General features: G+C 43.2%; 1 protein-coding gene across 2 annotated transcripts in view; it reads left to right on the top strand.

Annotated features, from left to right (window-relative positions):
* The window catches only part of LOC111872992, a 104,969-nt gene that overhangs the window by 86,090 nt on the left and 6,134 nt on the right, over positions 1-12,745 (top strand). For both annotated transcript variants that reach the window (XM_023867340.2, XM_023867339.2), the window contains exon 2: positions 11,523-11,828. In XM_023867340.2, coding sequence (XP_023723108.1) covers positions 11,541-11,828 — 288 coding nt within the window. In that variant the 5' untranslated portion in view covers positions 11,523-11,540. The remainder of the gene's footprint in view (positions 1-11,522; positions 11,829-12,745) is intronic.

The following is a 12,745-nucleotide window of genomic DNA, read 5'->3' as shown; positions in this document are numbered from 1 at the left end:
GGCTATCCCGACAGGTTTGTTTCATTCCCCCCAGGTCCATACTGTGATGTTACCTGCAATACAATAAGTAACCTGTTGCCATCTGATTCGTAGATCACTCTTGCGGTCACTGAAGTTAACTATGCCACGAAGCAGCGATGCTACAACGTGACAGATCACAACTTTCTGGAATGTGAAATGTGTGTTTCGTTCGGTATGTAGGTACCAATGTTTCCAATCTACCAAACTGCACGATGACACATCTCAATTCTACTGGCAGGGATTGCTTATATGTAACATCCGCATCTGCTTCGTAGTCTGCAGTCAGCCATTCTGAAGGCGTTTGTGGTTTTCCTCAGTGCGTCCCTGAAGATTTTAAGATCATTGGGTCACGGCCGTTTCCTTATGATTCAGTTAACTGCCCTTCTCCCAGTGTTCACAGAGCGTCTGTATGTAAACCAAGAGCGGTCGCGGTGTTTTCTTTCTGTTGAAGCGCTCAATTGAGCCCAATTACTTACCACGTTCAAGAACCGGCGACTGCGTGAAACAGCGGCGCAAGTGAGGGCGTGCTTACGCGTTTCATTGCTGCTTCACAGTGAGTTGGTTCATTAGTGTTTGAAATGTCGGACCTCGACTGCTAGACGGAATAAAATCATTGTCTGGCTGGTTATTTTTTTTTTCTAGTTTGAATGGATTTTTTCTTACGCTTGTTTGATATTTCTTCGCATTTAAGAAATATGGGAATATATACAGCTCTCTGAAGTAGGCCTATGCTGAATCTTATAGCAGAGATGTAACAGATTGTAACATGCACCTCATTGAAAGTGGTTATAAGAAGAGATGTGGATATTTTGTGAGAAATCTGAAGTTCCTTTTCAGCGTCATGCAGTTTCTCATGAAATATTGACATCTTACGAGTAAATTGCATACAGTTGCAACTGGCCTGTACATTTTCACGAAGTTACATTTGAGCTTCACTCATACTAAGAATGATACTGGACCCGTATGAAACAACCCGATAACGTCATTTATAGGCCTGCCTTACAGAATTACTCGTACCAATTTTAATCGAAACGCTTTGATTAGCTTGTGAAACATAAGGACCGGCAGGCATACAAGATTCTTCCATTTAGCTTTCACTTTGTGCAGTGCGGAAGATAAAGTCATCATCACAGTAATCTGTCAGACGACAGGTCCACAGTCTCTTCCAAAACAATTCCTCTAGATGCGATCTAGAGCTTTCTCCTTCAAATGACAGTATCCTCTTCTGTCCCCAAGGTCATCCAGCATATTCTTACGTCTTTTCCTCGTCTTCCGGTCACTTCTATCCGCCCCTCTATCTTTCCTTCAATAACTTCTTTTAGAAGGCAGTTTCTGCGTAAAACATGACCAATCCAATTAGCCTTCCGTTTTCTTATTTCGTGTAGGATATTCCTCTGCTCACTGACTCTAATTAACACTTCTTCATTTCTCACATAATCGGTCCAACTGATCTTCTTCATCCTTCTCCAACACCACATTTCGAAACTTTCCAGATGTTTATGATCTACTGCCCTAAGTGTCCATGTTTCAGCCCCATACAGAGCTATGCTCCAAATGTAGCATTTCACTAGTTTCTTCCTCAAATTTAAGTCCAATACGCTGGTAAAAAGATTTCTTCTTCTTGCTAAATGCAGCTTTTGCCATGAAGATAAAGTAAGAGGTAAAATTGTCCCTGTGCTTAACTAATTCAGTACAGCGCCATGAAGGCGTATGGGAGAGTCGGTGTATAGACCCACATTTTCTTGACCTCGGCACTAGTTGGAGGTGAGTGGTCAGCTTCATTCCCCGGCCGCTTTACTCCTGGGGAAAGAACCCCCTGTACTTATTAGACAGGAGTTGGGTGGACCCCAGAGCCGGTCTAGACGACGTGAAGAAGAGAAAATTCTTGATCCTACAGAGACTCGAACTCCGACCCCTCGGTCGTCTGGTCCGTAGCCAGTAACTATACTGACTACGCTATCCCGGCTCCTGTGCAGTACGGAAGGCATGCGAAAAGTAGGGAGGAGTGTTGCTACATCTGTGGCCCAGTATCAGTTGTGTCCCGTGGGTCTGCAGTTGAAGAATTCTGCTCCAAACGAGTGTGCGTCTCGTGTGATATGTCAGGGGACCGTTGTAGCTTCTCAGAGTGTCAGAGCGGAACACAGGAACGGGAACTTCGAGTACAGTTACCTTCTCGGCTGCCTTTTTTTATTAATGCATTATTATTGCACAATATTCAGTACAAAAAGCGTCTGAATATGAGGTTTCTTTTCCCCGCGTTTTGTCAGTAGAAAGAACGTCATTTATTTTGGTCCCCCCCAGTATTTCTGGCTTTTGATTTAAACGGATCAGTGAATCCACAATGTTGCAGTGGTTCTTAACCCGTTCTTATTCTACGCCCCCCACGCGATGTTCTGATAATTTAGAGGGTTGAAGAGAATTTTATAATGAGACAGTACATAGTATTAACCATCTGACGCCCTAAGAGTGATGATGAGATAAGCGGTACATATGGGGAGGGGACATCAGTTCAGCGGAAATTCCAGGTTTGAAGAGACCACGTCGCAGACCTTGGATACAGATAGGAGGATGGTATTTAAATAGATCTTAGAGAATTGGTTGCAGAGGTGTAAGCAGGACTAATCTGGCACAGGAGGGTGCAGTAGTAGTACCATCTGATGTTACATACTGATGTTGGTAGCAATCCAGATCTGCTGTAAAGAGGAACCTATAAAACTGTGATTCATCGCCATTTCTTTGTGTCTCATGATGTATGGAGTAATTTGCTGTTGGTACGCCCAGTTGTAGAACTTGTCTGCGTGGCGTGACGTCAGTTTTTATTATTTGAGACGGGCTTACGCTCATGCGACTCTTCTTGCATCGCGGGTATTGGCAGCACCATAAGGAGGTGAGATGGGCCACAGTCACATCGGTACGCCGTGAGGGTCTGTGGATTTCGGGAATGTTCAACACGATTGACGAATTGATTCGAAACATCCCGACGGTTTTCACGGTGACTATGTGAACCGGAAGTGTTCGCACTTAATTTGATGTCACTCGATCTTGGTGGCTGCATGACGTCTTCGACCAATAGAACACTGACTTTGAATTCTGCTTTCGGCATAGACTGCTTAGGCCACAATCATGTCCTCCTACAGCTTTTATAGATCATCATAAACTTCAAGGCAAAGGCCTTCAGTTCTGTTCCGGCTCAACAGCCTTTCCACATATTTCTAGGTCCTTAGTGTCCGTTCTCCCTGTTAGTCAGGATGCGTTTCGGCAGTCTGCAATTTTTCATTCTACACAGCATGTGACCAGTTGGCTTTATTTATTTGTATAATGATAATAGATTCCTGAGATCAGTGGTAGGCTATAGAAGAATAGACGAAAAAAGCATAGATACGACAAAAATCAAATATATTTAACGTAGGAGAAAAGGTAAAAGAATGCAAACAGAATTATGTAGAAGATATTATAAGTGTGCCAGCGAATCGAGTTCCATGGAAATCTGTTTTGACTATCATCGTAAGGGAAGAAAAGAAATGTCGACCGCTAAGGAGTTGAAGGATTGGTTCGTCTAACCAGAAGATCGTGGAACAGTTCAAAAGGCCTGAACTTTCCAGTTTAATTATAATAATAACACACATAGCTGAGCCCTTCTTGAGGAGCCGCCAATTCTGCAGCTACTCAAGAATTTCGCAGCATTTTATGAAACCCGAAGGTTCATTACCGTGTTCACAAGAGCCTCCACTGTTCCCTACCTTAGCCAGATAGTATAATTAGAATGATCAAGTCAATAATAATAATAATAATAACAAAAATAATAATGACAATAACAACAGTAATAACCATCACCATCATAATTATCAGCGTAGGCCCTATTTGTATGGTGAGAAGATCATGCCGAGTTGCCAGCGTTTCTTATGAGTACCTCGTGCTCGTTGATTGATTGAGCGGGTCGCTGCGAACGGGCACCCTGCAGCATCGCAATGGTAACAAACGGTTGTTTCCGCTTCAGGAAACAGGCCTGCGGCTAGCATTCCAGTTTATCGCGTTGTTAAGTTCATGCTTGATACTGTACATTCTCAGCATTCCATAACCCAGCTACAGGGTTTCAGGTTTCAAGTGTTCTTGTGGAAACTCAGAAGGTTATTTTGCTCACAGATGTCCGGCATTGGACTGCATACTATTAACAAGCTCTTTGTCTAGGACTAGTTTTAATATTATCCCCATACCTACTGTCCTTGTTCCCTACAGAATGGGCAATGGATTTGGCCGAGTCCACTAACTATGGTAATGGTTGTAAGTTGTATGCGAATTTTTTTATTGCTAGTGGGGTGGCACTAAGTCCCTTGTACTGCGGCCACTTCTGGCCTATTGTACCAGCCCCAGATGATAGGTAAGGGTGGTTGTGGAGTAATTGGTGGAATGAAGATTGGCAGGGGAAACCGAAGTACTCGGAGAAAACCTGCCCCAGCGCCACTTTGTCCACCACAAATCCCACTTGACCAGACCCGGGGTCGAACCCGGGTCAGCGACTAACCGCTTGAGCTGTGGCGCGGCCCTTGTATAAGAATTAGTCAAGCTCTTGGTTCGCAGGTTCTGAAACTTTCTGATACCACGAACCCCAAAAATAATACACAAATTTACACACCCTCATTATTAATGCTGCTGGTCGTTAAGAAATGTTAGTGAGAAATTCTACACCACATACCTTTATCGGTGTCGGCCTCTTGAGGCAGCATTTTACGAAAACCTCTGCCACTAGTCTTAAATCTTACTGATTCGTCAAAATTGTGCTTGGAAGCGAATATGTTTTAAATGTGCAGGGTCTGAGGTTCTCACAGCTGTGGTTATGAAGAGTTCTGTCTCCTGGGATATAGCGCTGTGTAGTACTCGTATCTGAGGTTCTGACAGCGGTGATTATGAAGAGTTCTGTCTTCGGGGATATAGCGCTGTGTAGTACTCGTATCTGAGGTTCTGACAGCGGTGATTATGAAGAGTTCTGTCTTCGGGGATATAGCGCTGTGTAGTACTCGTATCTGAGGTTCTGACAGCGGTGATTATGAAGAGTTCTGTCTTCGGGGATATAGCGCTGTGTAGTACTCGTATCTGAGGTTCTGACAGCGGTGATTATGAAGAGTTCTGTCTTCGGGGATATAGCGCTGTGTAGTACTCGTATCTGAGGTTCTGACAGCGGTGATTATGAAGAGTTCTGTCTTCGGGGATATAGCGCTGTGTAGTACTCGTATCTGAGGTTCTGACAGCGGTGATTATGAAGAGTTCTGTCTTCGGGGATATAGCGCTGTGTAGTACTCGTATCTGAGGTTCTGACAGCGGTGATTATGAAGAGTTCTGTCTTCGGGGATATAGCGCTGTGTAGTACTCGTATCTGAGGTTCTGACAGCGGTGATTATGAAGAGTTCTGTCTTCGGGGATATAGCGCTGTGTAGTACTCGTATCTGAGGTTCTGACAGCGGTGATTATGAAGAGTTCTGTCTTCGGGGATATAGCGCTGTGTAGTACTCGTATCTGAGGTTCTGACAGCGGTGATTATGAAGAGTTCTGTCTTCGGGGATATAGCGCTGTGTAGTACTCGTATCTGAGGTTCTGACAGCGGTGATTATGAAGAGTTCTGTCTTCGGGGATATAGCGCTGTGTAGTACTCGTATCTGAGGTTCTGACAGCGGTGATTATGAAGAGTTCTGTCTTCGGGGATATAGCGCTGTGTAGTACTCGTATCTGAGGTTCTGACAGCGGTGATTATGAAGAGTTCTGTCTTCGGGGATATAGCGCTGTGTAGTACTCGTATCTGAGGTTCTGACAGCGGTGATTATGAAGAGTTCTGTCTTCGGGGATATAGCGCTGTGTAGTACTCGTATCTGAGGTTCTGACAGCGGTGATTATGAAGAGTTCTGTCTTCGGGGATATAGCGCTGTGTAGTACTCGTATCTGAGGTTCTGACAGCGGTGATTATGAAGAGTTCTGTCTTCGGGGATATAGCGCTGTGTAGGATCTGAGGTTCTGACAGCTGTGGTTATGAAGAGTTCTGTCTTCTGGGATATAGCGCTGTGTAGTACTCGTATCTGAGGTTCTGACAGCGGTGATTATGAAGAGTTCTGTCTTCTGGGATATAGCGCCGTGTAGTCTGCTGAAAGTCAACCATCCTACCGGAGGAACATGTCGCCATGTTCATGGAGAGGGGGTGGGGAGAGAAGAAAGTATGAAGTAGGTGGCAAGGAGATGTAAGAAAATAGGATATAAAATCTGCTCGTTTCAGGTTTTCCAGCAGACGAGTCTAATTTTGCATATCAAAATTATAATGATACATGTTTCGTTCTTAATATGATTGATATATCGTATTTAGGCATGTATAGGCCGCACATTTTTTTGCCAGAAATTCAAGAGGAAAACTGGGGTGCGGTTTATATTCGAAATATTCGAAATCACACTTCATTTAAAAAAATTATATTCATAATTCATAATTACATAATATTAATAATTTCTACTCCTGAAATAATATTCCAAGAAAATTATTTTTTCTGTAATTTCTGTCTGAAAATTGTGCTGCGGCCTATACATGCGTAAATACGGTATTGACGTCAGCTGTGCTAATTATGAAGATCTTTAGTACGTAATTTGGCCGCGCCATAGCTCAAGCGGTTAGTCGCTGGCTTCCCACCGCGGCGGTCCTGGTTCGATTCCGGGTCTGGTCAAGTGGGATTTGTGGTGGACAAAGTGGCGCAGTACAAGGGACTTAGTTCCTCCGCACTAGCAATAAAAAAAATAGTACTTAATTTTCTGCACCCACGAAAGGAATAAGTATGTTACGATTTATGCCAAACGACTCTCTCGCTAGATGAAGTGATGTGCTGGGTACGCGTGGCAAGTTGTGAGCGCTTCGTTTTCATCACAGCAGCTGCTGGATTTTACCATAAGCCTATGACCGTGTCGCTTTACAGTCACCACCCATGCGCTTGTGATGAACACAGTAATATATGCTCGCATGGGAAGTGGAACTGTATTATATACCTCTTAATTATTCGATAAAGAAACTAGAACAAAAAGTCTGCACCTTCTAGTTTGCATTAATTATCAAACTAACCCCTTTAATGCGGTGTGTGTGTGTGTGGGGGGGGGGTTCGAGCCCGGGTCTGGTCATGTGGGATTTGTGGTGGACAAAGTGGCGCAGGGGTAGGTTTTCTCAGAGTATTTCGGGTTCCCCTACCAATCTTCATTTCACCAATTGCCCCACAATCACCTTCAGCTATCAACTGGGGCTGGTACAAGAAGCGGCCGCAGTACCAAGTGGACTTAGTCCCACCCCACTAAGGAAAATAAACCCTTTGATGCCTCTTATACTGTATATACAGGGTGATTCAGAAAGATGGACACAATTTCAATTGGCTATATTTCCTGAATTATATGTTCCATTTGAATTGTGTAAATTACATTTGATTATACATACATGGAAGTTTATAGATGTTCAATGTGCCCCCTCCGGCTGCACGGATAACATCTAGACGGTAGCTGAATTCATCCCACACTCGATGACAAATATCTTGCGTCACTGAGTTCACCGCAGCTGTGATACGGTTTCTTAGGCCATTCAAATTTGTGGGAAGAAGTGGTACGTAAACTGCATTTTTCACGGATCGCCACAGGAAAAAGTCGGAGGGTGTGAGATCGGGAGACCTTGGTGGCCAGAACTGAAGTGCCAGGTCTTCATTCCGCATGCGACCTGTCCATCGTTGAGGTAATTCATTCAGGAAACGAACATTCAGGTGCCAATGGGGTGGATCTCCGTCCTGCTGGAAAATCTAATCTCCTGAATCTTCATTCATTTGATGAACAAGCCAGTTTTGCAGCATTCTAAGATACGTTACTCCAGTAACTGTGTTTTCATCAAAAAAAGAAAGGTCCATAAACCTTTGTTAACGATACTGCACAGATCACATTAACTTTCGGGCTGTCCCTCACATGTTCGAGTGTTACACGGGGATTTTGTAGCCTCCATATGCGAACTTTGTACCTGTTGACTTTCCCACTTAGGTGAAACGTAGCTTCATCGCTAAAAATTACACGAGGCAGAAACAATTCATCTTCCATGTTTCTGAGCATACGGTCACAAAATTCTACACGCTTTACCTTATCGTTTGCGCGAAGAGCCTGTACCAGTTGTAGGGGGTATGGTTTGTACACTAACCGACGCCTGAATACACGCCAGACAGTTGTTTGCGATAGTCAAGTTCTCTACTAGCACTACGGGTTGGCTTCATTGGGCTACGCTCAAAGATCACTCGAATGCGCCCCACGTTCTCCTCCGATACACGCGATCGGCCCGGGCTTTTACCCATACACAGAGAGCCAGTTTCATCAAATTGTTTATTCCAACGATAAATGCTCTTCCTCGTTGGAGGTTGGATGTTAAACTTAGGACGAAATGCACGCTGCACCGCAGTCACAGACTCACTTTTACTGAACTCATGAATGCAAAAAATTTTGTGTTGCATAGTAGTCATCTCACTTACAACTAACGCGGTGCTGGAGTGCTCTAGCGGTAGTATTAGAAACTTTACAACATCCTCTTTCAAATGTACTTTACAGAATTCAGATGCAACATATAATTCAGGAAATATAGCCAATTGAAATTGTGTCCATCTTTCTGAATCACTCTGTAAGAAGCCAGTTCCTATAATGATTTCCTTTAAAGTTACCCAGAATTGATTGAAATGCGCGAATGGCAGCCGGACCATAGTACTCGTACTGTTTCATTGTTAGTCTTTGCAGTGGCGGCAGGGGTTCCAACTTAAGTGAAAGTAGCAACCCTCCTTGGGCCGTAAATATCGTAATTGAGGTGGCAGATCTACCATTTCACTATATGCCGACACACTCCATTATGTCCGCTCAGTCACTTCTGTTTGTGCTGTACGTAATCTTCAGATTCATTTGATTTCATTCCTAATAACTGATATTGGCATTTTGGCACGGAAACTTTATTCCACATCGTTTGTTAAGAGCATTTTGTTTCTGTGAAGGAGCCTCGTAAAATATTTGTTTTAAGGGGTTGAGCCCGCCTCTGTGGTCTAGTGGTCAGAGTTCCTGGCTACAGATCCAGAGGTCCCGGATTCGATTCCCGGGGCTTCCAGATTTTCTGAGAAGTAGCGGGTCTGGAACGGGGTTCACTCAGCCTCATGAGGATAATTGAGGAGCTATTTGAAGGAAATAGCGGTTTCGGTCTAGAAAACCGAGATCAACGGCCGTGGGGATCCGTTGCGCTGACCACGCGACACTCTCTATCCGCTAAAATCGGCACTAACTTCGCCGACAAGCGGCGGTCGCTCGGTCGGTATTGTTCGCTTGCGGAGTAAAGCCACGGAGTTTGCTGTTTTTTTTTGTAATATTCTACAGATTTATTTTATTTCATTCATAATAATTGCTGTTGGCAATTTGGCACGGAAATATTATGCCATATAGTTTGTTACGAGCATTTTCTTTCTGTGAATTACTAAACTGATTTTCTGAAAAGGGAGGGCAGGAGCCTCCTAAAATATTTGCGTTTTAAGGGGCTAAGCCCACCCTTATCGAAGTACGGGCTACAAGTTAAATTTTTGTGCGACAGTAGTGGAGTCTGGGACACGGTATGTATAATTTCTATACCAATGCTGGTGTTACCACTAGTACGCAGATGCCTTTCAGTGGCATGGGACGTTAATGAAAGTTCGTCTGCAGGTTCGAAAGTTACGGACACACATTCGTATTACCTACCATATGAAATATGGAAATTAGATAATGCAGTTCTGTGCTCTGACTTCGAAAGAGGATGAACGTTCTGACAGGAGAAACCTCCGCTCTGTTCTGTTATTAATTATGTTCCATGATAATAAAATAGTTCAAAACGACGCTGGAGTCTTAACTATTGAAAGTGCATTAAAACCGAGACTCATTAGACGTATAGGGGGGTTCCTTGCATGTTTGCGAAACACTTCTTAGTTTAGACGACCAACTTGTTTCGGAGTTGGATTTGTTTGCTCTTACGGGAAGATCAAACCCACTAACAAAGTTTTCATATAGAGCAGTTTTGTAAATAACGGTACCGTTTGATATATTGGTTATTTAACGACATTGTATACCTAAGCTACAGATAATGTTGGCAGGTTTTAATCTCAAAATACGGAATGCACTGGGGTTTGGAGTTAACTGACTCTGGCAATTAAACTTAAAGATTCATTGCTGCTAATAGAAAATCTGAAATCGGGCATCATTTGGAGCAACCTTAATCCAGTACACATACTCGCAATCTAGTCAGGTCTGCGTTATCATCCTATCTCGGTATACTCGTATACCAAGTTGTCGGCCAAATGTAACTGTGGTTCATACTGGTCAATTGTAAGACCTGAAATATTGGCCGCGCCATAGCTCAGGCGGTTAGTCGCTGGCTTCCCACCGCGGCGGCCCGGCTTCAATCCCGGGTCTGGTCAAGTGGGATTTGTGGTGGACAAAGTGGCGCTGGGGCGGGGTTTTTTTTCCGAGTACTTCGGTTCCCCCCTGCCAATCTTCATTCCACCAATTGCTCCACAGTCACCCTCACCTATCACCTGGGGCTGGTACAATAGGCCAGAAGTGGCCGCAGTACAAGGGACTTAGTCCCACCTCACTAGCAATAAAAAAAAAAGACCTGAAATAACTCGGTCGGCCTAGGGACAGTTCTACAGACTGGGCGAACAGGAGTTTGATTCCGGGCAGGGACAGAGTTTTCTCATTCTCGTTTCGTTCAGATTGCCTCATGACCTACCCAGCCTTTTATCCAGTGGATAGCCACTTGGGCGTGAAGTTGACCTTCATATAGTGCTGAGGTTAAGAATGCGTGGAGCAGTACACGAGTTCCCCTATGCGTCTTCATGATGTGCTTAATGAAGCACGGCGACTGCTTTTACTTATCTCAACGTGAAATTGTCATATCCTTTTAAACAACTCATCTTGAAGAAAATGGTGCATGTCGTGAAATGAAAGTCCACCTACCCTACGAACCAGGTTACGTCATACCTTGTGCAGGCAACCCTACGAAAGGAAGGTCCTCTGTAAGTATTGGAATTTCCCACCAGCATATAAATACGGAAAGCATATTGAAAATCGAATCTGTAACTTTCTAATCATCATATGGCGATGGCGCGCTTACTTTTCCATATTAATAGCAGACAGACTATAAAATATGGGCCAGAAATAGATTATCACTATGATATTTCACGGTGTAAAAGGAAAAATAATTTCTTAAATGTGATGTGTCTAGTATGACTAGCTTTACAGCTAGACATTGCGCTCCCTCTTCTTATACCCTGAAGATCCTTTGTTCAGTTGGTTTCTATTTACCATACTACACGGCGGCACATTCCGTAAGAGTTCTTATCAGTGACAGAAGTGCATTGTAGCAAACCACGTATTTGAAAATTTGTGTTTTGCTGGAGCGGCAGTTCATAGCATTGACTGAGTCGACTGAGTTAAGACGATTGTGGTTGTTACAGTATACGAGTAAACGCGTCATGAAACCAGGGGGGCAACAGTATGGGTCCTGTCCCCAACTTGAGAAGCGTCTTGCCGACGAATCTGCTGAGGAGCGAGGTGTGCGACATCTGACGACCAAATACGACTCTTACCACGGCCTACTGCTGCAGCAGCAGAACCAGCGGCGCGTAAGTTCGCTCGATGGCTCGGAGACGGCGACAGATGTCAGTAGTAGCAGCAGTAGTTCTACAGCCGAAGAACGGCTCCAAGTTACCGACCAGGAGCGTCTGCAAGTCGAGACCTTTTTTAGAGGCCTGAAGACGGAGGTATATGCAATACCCACCCCGATATTTTTTAATGGCGATATGAATTTATAGAGAATTTTGGTGGGGAAATGTTTTGGAAATTGATTACTTTCCAGACCGGGAAACAGATGATTAGTATATTTAAAAATTGATCACTAGGGCCCGGATTTTTATGACCTAAAAACTATAAATATATGCATGCACTTATGACCCAAAATTATGTCAAATATGACCTAAAAAGTGTAAAATATGACCTTAAATATTAAATGGGACATAAAATTTCACAATTTTAATTACAACTTTTACTAGAGTTTAAGAATAAAGATGATGAATATATGATAGTAGGTCCTACTTACCAAATTAGCCCTATTATGTCTCTGAAGGAAAGAAAACTGATGGAATTTCGACATTTCGTACTGGATTAAACCATTCATTGTTTTCTTTTTAATACTGATATTTGCGTTCATATTTTAGACAAACACTGGTGAACATGGTATGAACACTAACTTAACTCTGTTATCTAAAAACACCATTTAAAAGAACACAAGCTATTCACGTCTCAATTTTCACTGTTACAATTGCAATTTATAACTACATGCATTTTCAAATTTTCAAATTTGAAAGATCGCCGATTATCACTAAGGATAGTTTTGTATTTGGAAAAACTTCGTTCCACATCACATGATGTGACAGGAGCATATTTGAAGAATGTCAAGTCGTTTGATGACAGTTCTGTATCATCTTTGAATGTTGTTAGTTTACCGGAAAGTATATCTGCAATCTTGTATAATGTTGAATAACCAGCATTCCGATGAAGAACACTTTCTATTTTGGTTTTAATCCTGTCACTTATTTCACCACGAGTTCGGTTTAGTTCATTCTCAATGCTCTTTACAGTGTCCAACGCGTCACAGAGTTCAGTCCCTACAAATTCCAGG

Source organism: Cryptotermes secundus, unplaced genomic scaffold, assembly GCF_002891405.2.
Source record: "Cryptotermes secundus unplaced genomic scaffold, Csec_1.0 scaffold1465, whole genome shotgun sequence".
Classification (NCBI taxonomy): Eukaryota; Metazoa; Arthropoda; class Insecta; order Blattodea; family Kalotermitidae; genus Cryptotermes; species Cryptotermes secundus.
This window is presented reverse-complemented; position numbering and strand designations above follow the sequence as displayed.